The 15,058-nt window shown below is 38.6% G+C and overlaps 1 protein-coding gene across 2 annotated transcripts; it reads right to left on the bottom strand.

The window, feature by feature from the left end:
- Positions 1-4,565: 4,565 nt before the first annotated feature.
- tm9sf4 (transmembrane 9 superfamily protein member 4) lies at positions 4,566-14,619 on the bottom strand. Of its 2 annotated transcripts, none has more exons than XM_028993254.1 (18): positions 14,583-14,619; positions 13,296-13,403; positions 12,839-12,938; positions 12,494-12,662; positions 11,497-11,626; positions 11,203-11,326; positions 10,968-11,086; positions 10,746-10,857; positions 9,223-9,293; positions 8,809-8,941; positions 8,552-8,633; positions 8,362-8,437; positions 8,170-8,253; positions 7,844-8,019; positions 7,603-7,666; positions 7,354-7,473; positions 7,066-7,155; positions 4,566-6,550 (listed from the first exon to the last, which is right to left on the bottom strand). In XM_028993254.1, the coding sequence occupies exons 1-18, from the start codon at positions 14,595-14,597 to the stop codon at positions 6,401-6,403; spliced, it is 1,923 nt and encodes a 640-aa protein (XP_028849087.1). In that variant the 5' UTR covers positions 14,598-14,619; the 3' UTR covers positions 4,566-6,400. The 2 variants fall into 2 exon arrangements, with proteins under 2 accessions (XP_028849087.1, XP_028849086.1); XM_028993253.1 differs by having other exon boundaries at positions 8,519-8,633.
- Positions 14,620-15,058: the final 439 nt, after the last annotated feature.

Below are 15,058 nucleotides of genomic sequence, written 5' to 3' on the forward strand. Positions count from 1 at the left end.
TGGAGTGGAGATCTTTTTTTTTTTTTTTTTTTTTTTTTCCCCCCCTTTCTTTCTGGCTTTCCTTAAACGTGAGCACTAAAACACAACATTGCTCCTCCTCTTAACGCAAGGTTAGGTAATAACTGATCTTCTACAAACACACTTTATCGCCTCGACTGCTGAAAATTAGTAATGTAAGGGTTACAGGTTTTAAAACATGATTATCATAATTATAAAAAATAAAAGACAAATAGAAATATTAGTAAACCACAAGGGGAAAAAGGAACTCCGTGCATTCTTTATCTTCTAAAACCTTGTTTCAAAAGTGCATTTAGTTTTAGAAATCAGGGACCATTCAGTCAAAGCAATTATGCTCCCAAGGGTATAATACCTGATGGGGATTTGAACACAGAATAGCCTGCTTGAATAACATTTAGCATTTGGATCCCTCATCCACCACATATGACCAGTGATCTCAAGGGTGTAAAAAAAAAAAAAAAAGAGAGAAAGTTAACCGATGTTAAAAAAAAAAAAGAAAAAAAAAAGATATATACTTCTTCATTAGAAGCACTTTGTTTACAGAGTTAGGCACTTGATATTTTCGGGTCTGCAGTGTCCCGGTGAGCCCTTTATATCCTGAGACAGATATTCTTTTCTTTTGTTGGTGTTAATAACATAATTAATAACAGTGCCACGCACCACAAACCAGCCAGTGGTCATAAATTCCAAGTGAAGTACTTCTTGTAACAATATCTGGGATTCCTGTCCTGTCCTTCTTCCAGCACTAATTTGAACCAGTTTCATTTGACATTATTATACATAATAACCCAGTTTCCAGTGTTCCACCTCTCGCTTCCCCAAACTGCAGATAGAAGATATATTTAGTTAGCGTTCTATCAATAAATAAATGGTAATAACCCTGACATATGTGAATTTTTTGTTTTGCAGTGTACGAATGCCACATGAAAATACATAATTGCTTTTATTTTAGTAAAACATAGATAGTTTTAAATCAAATTGATAATATTTTTGTATAAATGTCTGGCAGGTTTACATATGCGTGTATCTTGCATCATATTGATAAACCAATGAAGTATTAGCCTTTATCATTATAGCTTTTTTTTTGTTTGTTTCTACATGTTTGTTTTTTTTGCAGTATAAAAATTAACAGAAATCAACTAGGAAGAACATCGTATAGAAAGTCCCACAATGGTATGTTTTAGGTAAATCTGTATATTTTGACCCACAAATAATGAAATTGACTTTGCAACTTTAAGGGTTATCAGAAATAACCACAAGTGTGAAAGAAACAGTCGGATGATCAAGATAAATTCATGTGTAATACCATGAAACCTCGCTGTTCGGAAGAAAAAGAAATCTTGTAATCTCGCAGCTAAAATTTGCACATTGTGCAATTGTTACAGAAAGCACTGAAATCCCGTTTTTTTTTTTTTTTTTTTTTTTGTCATCAACTGATTGGATGTGACCAGATTTGTTTTCCTCAAACAGTCATCATGATCACGCGCCAGTATTGTGTTCAGGTCGTCTTACTGTTGCCATTCTAAAAAATGACTCCCTACCGTGTGCAGAACATAATATTTCCTTGGCTATGAAAGTTTCAGTGTTCTGGGCTAGTGCCTGCTCCACTCAGTGTAACCCTTCAGACTAAGTGTGTATTCCCCCCTCCCTAACGTCATGTCTTGTCCGTTTTTCACTGTTTGTGAATGTGAAGAAAAGACAAAATGTTCACAAGATGGAAATTGGTGTCACAACACAAAAAACGAAATGCTGCTTTTCTGCCATGGCTGCCCGCAGCCATAAACATTTCAGTCTGGAATGGAGGATTTAAAAAGAACTGATTTTTTTTTTTTTTTTTGTGGTCCCCTCTATGTAACCTTATACAGCTGCTTCTTTGGAACAGAGCTTCTGAAAGAGGACACAGTACCCAGAACAAATACGCTATTATCAACCTGGTCTTTGACATTCAAAGCACGATTGACACTTGATTGGGATATTGCCTAGTCGTTTGTTATAATATTATTATTATTATTATTTTCTGTTTGTTGAAACAGGACCTCAAAAACAACACAACACATCACCTCATTTTATTTTTATATTTTTTTATCATACCAAAAACCTGGGGAGAAGAAACTACTGTTTGCACAATAGCTGAGATGAATCTTATTAAGTATTCTGTTTGTGATAGTGTAAGAAAAGCTCTTAAAAAGTGAAAGAAATGCAAAGGCAATAATATTGTGCTGTTATTGTCTTGTGTGAGTCAGGATACATTTTCTAATTCTATATGTTCATATAAATGCATTATTTGCTAAACATCTCTGTTTTCTAATTTATATATATCTAAATTCAAATTGGATGAGTAATAGAATAAGAAATGAATTTTTCAAGCTGAATAATTTCTAATTGATACCATCAGTCAAATTGAGCTCTTTTTATATATTTTTTCTGACTTACAAATGTTATGTAATTTATTTGTTAACAATATGAAAATACAATTATTGATTAAACAAATTAAAAGCATATTGGCATATTTTAAGTTTGTCCTCCCCTGGTTTCTGTGAACTGATCTGAAATCTAGCACTTTTGAACCTTTAAAAGGACTTTTTTTAATGTTTTAATTTTGTATTTGATCTTGTACATATATGTGCCATTAGATATGTAGGCTTTTATCTTTTACATGTTTCTTCCTCTTCCTAAAGAGTAACAGTATTGTTTGTAGTTTCTTATTGCCCCCCTTGCCCCACTAATATCTTTTGTGATGCTCCCATTGTTTTTTTTTTCCTGCCTGTATTAACTGTATTAAGAGCAAGAGTCTAACGGCCCTTCAGATTATGACACATTGGCATAGATTTTGCTCCATCACCACACTGCAAATGAAGAATACAAAATTTATTACACAAATGGACATAATCCTCACGTCAGCAGTTGTGAACAGTTAGACTGAACAGCAACTATGGTATTCTGTCCATTACTCATTCTTGTGATAAATGTTATTTTCTTAGTGTACAGACTTTTGTTGAAAAATAAGTTTTTAAAAAATTAGCTAGTATTTTAAACAAAGGTTGTCAGACTTTTGGCTCAAAGAAATTTGTCTCAAAAGACCGTGTAGTCTTGTTATTTCTGCTGTTCCTGCTACGGATGCACTTAGCCTTACAATTTTCTTAAGACTAGTAGGTGCAAAGCTATGAAATTAAGGGAATTTATTTTGGGGGAATGAAAATAAAATGGCAGATAAAAAAAAATTTAATCAAATATTTTTTAAGTATAAATGTTCCTTTTCTGCATTATAGAATGGAGATTGGTGCTGTCTGCTAAAAAGACAAGATCCTTGTGTAGTTCTATATATTTTTAGCTTAAGTCTCGCATTCCAAGCTGTTTATCTATTTTGTTTAGCAATATAGTATTTTTTTAGTACTTGACTATTACCACCACCTCTGGAGAAAGGTGAAGGAAATTCATCTTTACACTATTTTATATAGCAAGGTTTTTATTGCCTACAGGGAAATTTGTATGAAAATGTACTACAGTGATGGAACATTCTGATCATTTTTTTTTATATCACACTCACAACTCTATCACTTCCAGTGTAAAATGACAGACTTGTATATTGGCTGATCCAAAGAGATATCATAACAACAAGCCTATTTACTTATTGTACAGTACAGTGTATCATTTGACTTGTAATGTGTTATGTTTAAAAAAATTATTAAAAGACAAACCCACGGTTTCATACTTTGGGTGCTTTTTTCTCCCTCCTTTTCCTGGGAAAGGGTGAAGGTTGAATGGTCACACAAAGTAATGTTGTTGTTTTTTTGTTTTTTTTTAACTTTCTCTTTACTGTTACTTTTTTTGTTTAACACTGATTTTTGAAATTTGTTTCTGAACCGGGAAACAGATGTAAGGAGGGAAAGCAAAGTAGTTAATGCCTCGTACAGACACAGGAAGAGGGGGTGGGGCCATTTGCAAAAACACAAAATAATTAGTCAGGGTAGGGTAACATGGGTGAATTATTTAAAAAAAACAATGCACTTTTTTGTTGGTTGAAACAGCACAGCACATGGTGCACAGAGTGAAATTTGTCCTCTGCATTTAACCCATCACCCCAAGTGAGCAGTAGGCAGCCATGATGGGCTCAGTGGCTGATCGGGATTCGAACCGGCAACCTTCTGATTACGGGGCCGGTTCCTTAACCGCTAGGGCATGTAGTTTATTGGTTTGGCGATGGGGAGACAGGTGAGTCAGATATGACAACGGCTCATTACAAACAGCAAGACTTCATCCTAAAATCCTATCCTGATGGAACGGGTTGGCTGATTTGTATGGAAATTAGAAAAGGAGCGGTGGGGTCATGTCAGTCACCGTTTTTATTATCAAGACTAAGAAAGATGTATCTTCTGACAGAATGCTGGCCTTCTAGTGGATGATGAGCCTCTGCAAAGTAAGCTTCCTTGCTATTTAGATAAATATTTTAATTGTCACTTTTATTATTCCATACATTATATAACTTGACATTCTCTAAAATTAACAAAAGAAAAAAAAATATTTAAAAAAAAAAAAAAAATCATGCTTTCAGTTAAAAACATTGACATGATCTGTAGGTACAGAACCTCACAAGAGCGAAACCACGAAAAAATACAATGCACTTATATTTACATACAATGTAACCTCACACACCAAATAAAAACATACATCCACCCACCCACACACACAAGTACGGCAGGCAATAGTCTGTACAGCCGTAGAAAATATTTGACGTAGTTTGTTGTTCCGGGCCAAACACAAATCTCATGGAATCGCAGTTTGTGAAAATTTGTGAGTTGGCAAAGCAGCTAGAGGGCAGCCCAGAGCTACAAGACAAATTCGAAGAACAGAGGGATGAGCTGGACTTGAACTGCGGGTCTCTGAGAAAGGCGTCTAACACATCCAGTTCTGGGCCACATGAATCTCAGGAAAGGTCACTGCACTCTAGGCTTTGGTGTTCATGCTTTTCACACTAGACAGACAATGGTGGAAACATGGAAGAAACTTATTAACCGTAATTACATTCTGGCTAGGTGAGACGAGTGATCCATTAAGAGATGTGGCCAGCTGAAAACTTATCGACTTCAACAAAGCACACAGGGCCTTCTGGACATAATCACAGATATCATTCATTCATGTCCATCAAATGGCTTCTAGAAGGTTAAAAACCTGCTGTGTTTCCCAGCTATGAGTATATATGCATTCATTCACCCCAAATTAATTTTTAGTATGCAATTATTTTTTTTAAAAAGGAATATAGATTATTACAATACCAGAAATGAGGCAGGGGAACGCAGTTTTGTCATAATTTAGCATGAGACCAGACCAACAAATTACCCAAGATCAAAACAGAAAATCCACGAATAGTTCATATATGCATGGCTTCAGCAGCAGGTTTTTCCTGATAAATGAACCATCCTTAATTTATATAAGGGCTGAAAGGATATGGGTGCAAACATGCAAAAAAAAAAAAAAAAAAAAAAAGGCAGCCTCACAGTGAAACTCACAAACTAACCTAGTTTGTAACACTAAATGGCCATCATAAAGATCTTTCTGGAACTGTAACAAAAACTCAAAAAGAGTAATGTAATGATTAAAAGGAATCAATGCATATGTAAATTCCAAAATTATTACTATTTACTTTTAGATCTAATTATCAGATTACAGTCATTGCACCATGTCACATTTGAACCAACAGAGGTTATATTTACACGCTAAAAATAGGTAGTGATACAGGAATTATGGTAATTATTTCTGTAAAACCACAAATATGTTTTTTGAAGATGGGAGAGGAAAATGAACAAAAAACATCTGACAATAACAAGGATGCTCTGTGTGTTCCTGCATGTCCAGGTTGTGCATTCCTCTGGTGCCAGTAATCTACATTAGCAACAGTATAATCTCAATTTGACCACAGGCTGACCACCAATGGGGGAAGAAAAAGAGATGAGAAGATGAAAAGAAGGGGTGAGGAAATAAGCTCAATGTTCACATTAAGAATGCGTTTTGTTTTTTTTTAAAAGCATTTGTTAAATGATACAGTATGCCCAAGACTCCCCATACACGTCAAGCACTAGGCCCCAACCCCATTCCCAGACAACATAAAATTAAACAGACCACACCGTTTCACACACTTTGGCCCACGCTGTGTATACAGGTTACATATGTATTAAAAATAAAGAGAGAAAAATCCTTCCCCTGTGCTCTGCAGGAACAGAGCAGACAGTCCATCCACATTTGCTTTTTACGAGCAATTCCACAAAGGTCCAGCCAAAAAGGGGGCGATGTGCCACAAAATCCTCTGACATTGGAAACACTCGTAGCCAGTGCTCTTTACAAACAGAAAAGAAAAAAAAAAAGAATGGAAAAACAATGAAGTAGCTCAGTCAATTTTGACAGCAGCGTAGATCTTTCGTATGAACATGTATGCAGCGTAGAAGCCGATTGTCCCTGTCAGCAGCCAGAATGACAACACCATGAGGGCTGTGTAGCCGAAATACAGCAGGGAAGGGATGAACTCCACAATGTCCAGCTGTGGAAGGGAACAGTGAAACAGAATAATTGCAAAACACAGATTGTAAAATCTGTTCAGGATTGACAATATTTGCATTCTAAAATATTGCACTAGAATTTGTATTCTAGTGTATCCATGGTTCTACATATATTAAAAAAACATTTACACACCTTCACAAACATTTAGACTAATATTCAGTGCAGAGAAAAAGGGATTATAAATGGTAAATGGGGTTTGGGGTGGGGACATCCAGGTCATGGCAGGCCAGGTTTTGACCAAAATGTCATAAAATACAATCTGGTGGTGGTATTTGTGTGGCGCTGACCGCTCAGCTGGGTGCAGTGTAAGATGCTCTTCCCATAGAAAACAAGGACATTCAGAATGCAGTGCTGTGAAGGACGTTAGTGCAGAAATAAATCACAGGGACGGAGAATTTTAATCCATTCATTTATGAGCTGTAAGACCTGTGATATGGCAGGACACACAATGTGGTCTTAAAACAAAAAAAATGGAGGCACAAATGGAGGCATTACCTTGTTAACAAAGTAGAAGATAGCATACACCAGGACATAGAAGGCGGAACCTCCAGACACCAGGAATGTTCTCCACCACCACCTGTAGTCCTGCAGAGATAAGCCAAACATATGATGGAATGGCAGATGTATAAAGAAATTATTTGAATGTCCATTCACCTTAAGGTTGCTTCAAGGTTAAGCCACAGACTCATAAACATATATGTATTTATTTTATGTCAAAGCTTAACCTTCCTTGTTCAGTACAATAATAGGCACAAACACCCAATCCGACAAACATATTCTTACCTCTGCGCAAAGCTGGAAGTAGACCATGACAATACTGATCTGAGAACAGGATACTACCAGAATGATGAAGACCAAGAACAGGAAGCCAAACAGGTAGTAGAACTGGTTCTCCCAAATGGCCTAAGGAGAGAGAAAATACAAGTGAAATCCAGTTCTTCAAAAGAAAAAGAAACAGAGTAATTGCAACTATACAGTGAGGGGGGGGGTGGGGGGGGGGGGGGGGGGGCAGCTTTTGTATATAGGACTTACACTGAAGATGAAAAAGAGCTCTATGAACATAGCCCCAAATGGCAAGATGCCAGCCATCAAAATTCTGAAAGGCAACAGCAGAAGTCTGATGACGCATTGGGCAGGCATGTTCAGAGCCAGTCAATGCAGAATATTCTTAACAAAACGTCAAGGCATGTGAGAAAAAGTTATTTGTGGCATGCAGGCCGTTTCTCTGCTACTGCAGGATTACAGAACTTTTGGAATCTTGTTCAAAACTCACCCAACAAACTTGTTCATGTACCAGCGCTGCTCTGGCACTTGTCGCGGAATCTGATTGGTGCGCACAGGATTGTCATAGGGTTGCTTGCGGAAGCCGAAGTAATAGCCCAGGTAAACCAGTGGCATTGAGATTCCAAACCACATACATAGCAGAGCCAACATGGTGGTGAAAGGTACCTGGTGGGTGCAAACAAGAGTCAAACAAAAGCTTCCTTAACTATTACTCCATCTTCAGATATATTATATTTAAATACACACACATTATATATTCTTTTTGAATTAAAAATCTGTGATCACTAAACCTATAATTTACAATAATAATCTTACTGCTCCAGAAGAGTGCTCCCCCCAGATAAAACAGTTGAGAACAAAACAGATGCCAAACACCACAGCAGGGTACAGAGTTGCAGTCTGTAAATGGGAAGGAAAAAATGTGAAAGGTTATTTTTATATATACACACACACACACACACACACACACACACACACACACACACACACACGGGGGTGGGGACTCACACAGAAAGCACCCTTTTTCCACCTGTGGCCTTTAAGGGTGCGATAGAGCCTCCCAGCAAAGTAGCCTCCAAACAAACTGTAAACGAAACCAAAATGCTTATTCATTTTCATTCCCTGTGTTTATGTACTTGCATAGGCTAACACACACAGACTTAACTCAGGAATGTTGACTGTATGTGGGCTTTCATACCCCATGAACATGAAGAGGAAGCATGCGGTGGTCATCAGAGCCCCACGACTGGAGGGAGATAGCATCCCCAACATGGCCACAACTGCAGAGAGGCAAGAGTCATGGTCATACTCATCGGCATGTACATCTGATGTGTTTTAAAACCACCTCAACATGTAATCATAAAATCACTACACTCGATAGTCAAGAGAAGGTCAAATGAAATTTGAAGTTTGTAGACAAACAATAAAACTCAACCATCTCTTAAAAGCACTCACAGATAACAATGAGTATCATGCAGAAAAGCTGGATGCCTGATCCCAGGAGAGAACTGAGAATCATGGGATACCGTGGAGGACGGAATACATCACCGTGGACATTTTTCCACCCAGACTCTTCCATAGTGTCTTCCTATGAGACAAAGAGAACTATGTGTCAGCTGTCAAAAGAAGTGTTACGCAATTACAAAAAACAGTAAGTACAGCAATGCCTTAAATAAACAAATTGCAGAAGGTAAGCAGTGTTGTGATGAACTGCAGAATGTCTACATTCACATGGTAAGATCATATCAAACTCGCCCCGTTTACAGCCCATAACACATGTAAAATCCCTATAGCCAGCAGGAGACACACAGAGGCGCACTTCATTAGAACTTCATGTATTTGGTATGGACCATGATCAGCTAGCCTTACAATGTCATCCTCTTTGTTGTAGTGAGCAATGTCCTTCCTCAGAGTCCTAATGATGATCATGCTCAGGATGCCTGGAAAACAACAAGGACCATAAACTAAAGGAAACGGTCATTTTAAAACCAATGAGTGGCATGTTACCCGATATCAAAAATATAAAAACATATTTACAGTCATTTAAAAAGCACAATATCTTATTTCTTAAAATAAAATTAATCAATAACTATGTAAATACACCCAATGCAGTCATTTGCTTAGCCCGATTGTTTGGCATATATGGTTTTAATATTGATGCAGTGCAGAACATAACTGATTATGTCATAATGACATTGCTTGGTGATTTTCTGGTTGTGGCCAAATAATTCTGGTTAAAATGTCATGCTGGTTGTGACTGTGGCTGCCTGATCTGGGTACGGCGTACAGGTAGAAGTTCGGCCTTGTCCACACGGACAGGTATTCATGTGAACACTGAATACTGTTAAAAATGGTCATTATACCGGACAACCTTCTCTGGATATTTATCGAGTGTTTAAAACATTTTACGATATTTGTATTTATTGACTGCATAGTAAAATGTATGGGGTTTTCCTGATTAAAAGGTCACCTTCAGCTATAGAGCATATGATGGTATAAGATGGGTAAAAGTCTCCCTTTTTTTTTTATGAATTAAGAACTATATCCAAGGTCGAAGGTTATTTACCACCTAGAGATCTGGAGCGGGTAATCAATACATGCATCACCTCACGGCTGGATTACTGCAATTCATTATACTTTTGTATTGGTCAGTCCTTAACCCACTGGCTGCAATTACTGGAGAAGCGAAAGCGGGACAACATTTTCCCCCATTCTGGCCTTCACTTCTTTGGTTACCAGTGAAGTTTAGGATAGAGTTTAAGATTGTTTTTAGAGCTTTTAATAAGTCCACTCCTCAGTGCCTATGTGACTTTCTCCACATCTACAGTCCAGCAAGACAACTTCGGGTCATTTGATCTGCTGCTCTAGGACTACGCTTAAGACTCGTGGTGGCAGCTTCCCTGACATGTTCTGTTCTGCTTCCACTCTAGAGGTTTTTAAGAACAAGGTGAAAAAGTCACCTTTTCTCTGCAGCTTTTAGATAGAACTAGATAAGGAGCGATGTTTATTGGTAGTTTTGGTACTTTTATTGTTCTATGACCTGTTTTTATGTTCTAAACGTTTTATGCTTGCTTGTATTCGTTCTTGGCTGTCAATTACACAATGTACAGCACCTTGGTCAACCGGTTGTTTAAAGGTGCTCTATAAATAATCTTACTTTGATATAAATATGTATAAAATACCGAATACACTGCAGTAAGCTCAGCTCAGACATTTCTGAGAAGAACCTACGCATTGAGCATTTAGCAATAAATGGAATGCAATGGCAAAACATACATTTGAAGTTCACAAGTAAGGTTTTCATTATTGCAAATAATATAACAAACACAAAGGTAGCACTGCTGTGTGTATTTCAGCTTACTTATCTTACTTATCACTTAAATGTGACCTACCAGATAAGAAGAAGACCACAACCACAGAGTTGACAATGGAGAACCAGTGGATCTGTACATCACTCATGGTGAGGTAGGTATCCCATCGTGATGCCCATTTGATTTCACTCTCCTGAAGGGAAATTAGGAAAATGAAGATAAAACCTATTCAGAATTTGATTATTAAATAGATGTGTAACTATAAGCTACTGCAAAAGGTAGATTTCTTTTATTGTTCATTACCTCCCAGTGGACAGAATATGTGAAGAGAAGGCTGTTGTGTTTGCTGGGGTCAATGTCCTGAGCTACAAAGCCACTGGTCTCAGGAAGGGTACAGGAACCTTTATCATCTGCTTTCAGATCTACAGGTGGAAGAGACCACCATAAAGGAGAGAAACAAAATCGGTCCAGTACAGAGGAAACAACCAGAACCACATATGCAGTAAAAACTGGTCAGAGGCTGGGCCAGAACTCTCACCATCCATCCTAATACTCTGTGGCACCACCTCAAAGCGGACAACCCTGAAGTTGTGCTCCTCCTCATCTTCCACCTTTTCTTTGTGGTAGTACAGGATGAAAGACAGGTGGTTGTGCAAATAGTACTGGGGAAGCAGCAGATGGAACACAGAGTATTACTGAAGGGCTAAAATATAATAGCATATCGGAATTTTTATAACATGTGCTGTGAATGTGTGACTGCAGTTTCAAGGCAAGCATTTTTACATAATGTTGCTATGGAGACTCTTGTAATATCCCTGGGACCATGCCGTACCTTGCCATTTTCCACAAAGCCGAGCCTGTATCCATGCTCAAACTGAACAGACTTCTTCTGCTCCTCGTCCGTTCCTGGCTCAGAGTTTGGATACTCCAGCCGCGTGGCCACCGGCAGATTGTCTGCAATCCTGATAAATGTAATGTTAAAAATAAAAAAAAATAAAGTAACTTTAGGTAATCCGGTTTATTTGCTATATTTCACTGATTTCCAGGAACATATTCATTAGTGGCACTGCTCATTTTAAACTTTTACAACTCCAACGACCTTCGGTCTAATGGCCAGGTTGACAAATAGAGCAAAATGCAAAATTCTATAGGAGAAGCTTGTGAGCTTTATCTGGGTGTAGTCCCTTTGTCAATACACATGTGGAAAATCATTACGAAGTTTGAAGTAATACTGACAACAGGAATGGCTTTTGAATGCATACACCACATTATACACTCAGTCTGGTTTAGGAATGAGTCGGTCAGGTTCCTGAGAAACGTTTTGTTTTGTTAGACATTTTGTTTGTAATGTCTAACATGTATTTAGCTGAAAATGAAGTTCAATTTTAACTTCATTGCAAAAGATAATTGTAACGGTTCTGAATGGCTACATTAATGATGCTTCTTCTGAGAAAAGCTGAGCTGTTTCTGCCACGCAGCCAGCAGAAATGGGGCAGGTAGGTAGTTTTTAATTGCCATGACAAAAGCTCTGACAACTACATAAAATATCTAGAGGGGTGAGGAACTCACAATACAATATGTTTCATTATACAATTATATCATAATATATTGTGATACTGTACACACTGTGATATTCTACAGTTTACTGAATGTAAAACCAGAGCTGATATACAAGATGCTGTGATCTTGTGTGGATCACATTACATTAATAATTCAGCCAAAACAACTCAAAAATCAATATTGGATGTGACTGTATGAATATCACAATATTGCTGTATCGATATTTTCTAACATCCCTACTAGAGAAATTAAGCAGCATACAAACTCACAGATGGACGTAATACTCTTCCTGAATCCTTTCAACCACCAACTGACTCTGATCCAGGGTCAGCTTGACTGGCTGCGCAGGCGACCCACACACCACATTACATTTGCGCTCCTGGTTCATCAGGACATTGTAAGGTGTGTTCACAATACGGTCACCACGAAGAACCTCACCTGAAGAAAAAAAAACTGTTTTATTACTACTCGCTCACATTTAGACTGTGACTAACAGGAACTGAACTTTAAAAATGTGCACCAAAGATGCAATACAAATGGAAAAGTCTGATTGAAACGGATTTTGTAAAACCCCATGACATAAAATCAGCCACAGATCTGGATGTGGCACATACCAAGGTTCTCTGCTTTGTAGACCACCTTTTCAGGCTGGCAGAAGGGGAGAGAGTAGTACTCATATGGCAGCTGGGTGCGGGAGCTGGTGAGTTTCACCGCCTGCAGGAAAAAAACAGACAAGGGCATTACATCGTTCTTACACGATTCTTTCCACTGGCAGGATTTGATCAGAAGACCAGAAAATTGCACTACATAATCAATAAAGACAGTTAAAGCAGAAGATACAGTTGAAAAAAAAGATAAAAGACGCATTACACAACACACGTGACAGCGCACGGGGTAAAACAATAAACCGGTGTACCACTTCAATTTTGGAAAGCCAAATGTCATTTCTTCATAAAATGGTTTTAATTCTGAGAATGGTAGAGGTAACATAGATGGGATGGATTTTTTTTTTTTCAACACACACAAGTTGTATTTAAAGTCACAAGTGCAATCACAAGCAGTTAAGCTCACCTTGATCTCAACAAGGCTGTCCTGGTGGAAGTTCATGGGTGCAACTCCAGGCACGTAAAAGGCCTGTGCCACTGGCAGCAGCGCCAGCAGTGCCAGAGCCCACGTCTCCTGAAAAGCAAGAACACCGACTGATTAGGACACATCTCTAGCGGCAAAAACACAAGAGTGGAAATAATTGCAAAATACTGAACATCATTATTTAGACTTCCATTCAGAAATCTACTAACAGATCCAGCGAGGACTCAGCTTGGTCGAATGGTAAAGTGATGGGTTTTAAAAGCACCATATCAGGCTGACGCTGCAGAACGGGGGGTCACGCAGTGATTTCACCCACCAAATGCCAAAGCAGAATCTGTGCTCCATCGTACGCACCTAGGGTTCAAATCCCACTTACTACCATTGTGTCCCTGAGCAAGACACTTAACCCTAAGTTGCTCCAGGGGGGGACTGTCCCTGTAACTACTGATTGTAAGACGCTCTTGATAAGAGCATCTGATAAATGTTGTAAATGTAAATTTAAACACGCACTAAATCACGTGTTTACATTACAAACATTGCATTTTTTAATAGGGGGGGGGACTATGATTGCACAGTGTCACAATCTGAGTCGGAAACTCACGGGCACGGCCAGCTAACCAGAGGCCTAAAACACGAGGAAAAATTAAGAGTGACTTAAAAGATACATCGACTTATTCCAGAAGGCCGAGTTCAGTCTTCTTTAGCCTACAACATCATCATCACCCAAGGCGAAAAAAATAGACCAGAACTCAAACTGCAACGCTCTCTCTCTTTCTCTCATACATATACAATACAACGACCCGAGTGTAGAGAGACATAACACCAAAGTGTTACAGGAAAAAGAAAATTACAAAGTACACAGGATGGTAGTAGCCTAGTCGGTACCACACTCGCCAATGAATCAGAAAACCCAGGTTCAAACCCCACTTACCACCATTGTGTCCCTGAGCAAGACACTTCAACCCTAAGTGTCTCCAGGGGGACTGTCCCTGTAACTACTGGTTGTAAGTCGCTCGGGACAAGGGCGTCTGGTAAATGCCGAAAATGTTAATAATTAGCCATTAGCACGAGAGGGTAAGCTAACTGGCTAACCAACTGGCCTGGACACTCACGAAGAACACAGAGGTAGGCTTAAAACTTAAAGGCAACACATCGCAAAGCGACTAGAAATTCGGAGGGAAAGATTCGGATTCACATCATGTCACTGCAAAACGAACACGATTTCCACATTAAACAGCGGGAGAAAGTGGATTTTCCGCCTGTACTCACCACCGCCGCCGCCATCTTGAATCCACGTGTCACAGGAGACGTCACAGGGCGGAAATGAGCCTGAACACCACGTGATCCGGAACCTGCAGGTAGACGTGCAACGTTGGGTGTGTAACGGTGTTGAACGTGCGGAAGACGATAGAATGGACTTGTGAATTAACTAATACACAATTGAGAGAATGTACTGGATTGTAAAAAAAAGAAATCTTTGTAACAGTACATATCCATTAAAAGCAAGGTGTAATGAATCAGACAGGAAACACAAGAAAAAGAGAAACATCTGTACATATGGAATGTATATAGTGTGTGGAGAACCTGACAAAAGCCTGGAAAGATCAATTGGCCAGGGAAACTCAGCATGTTTGGAGAAGAGAAATGTTTGAGAATTACAGATGTAAAAGTGAAGCGATTGTCATTGTGAAGCACAGCAAGCACCGCACATGGTAACACAACAAAATTTGTCCTCTGCTGTTAAC

The sequence above is a fragment of the Denticeps clupeoides genome, chromosome 10 (assembly GCF_900700375.1).
Source record: "Denticeps clupeoides chromosome 10, fDenClu1.1, whole genome shotgun sequence".
Taxonomy (NCBI): domain Eukaryota; kingdom Metazoa; phylum Chordata; class Actinopteri; order Clupeiformes; family Denticipitidae; genus Denticeps; species Denticeps clupeoides.

What these genes read in the sequence shown, in the direction of transcription:
- tm9sf4 (XM_028993253.1), bottom strand. An exon ending in CATACAGTCAACATTCCTGA is followed by an intron (nt 8,438 to 8,518) that starts GTTAAGTCTGTG and finishes TTTCGTTTACAG; the next exon opens with TTTGTTTGGAGGCTACTTTG. An exon ending in TCTTCTACTTTGTTAACAAG is followed by an intron (nt 6,551 to 7,065) that starts GTAATGCCTCCA and finishes TCCCTTCCACAG; the next exon opens with CTGGACATTGTGGAGTTCAT.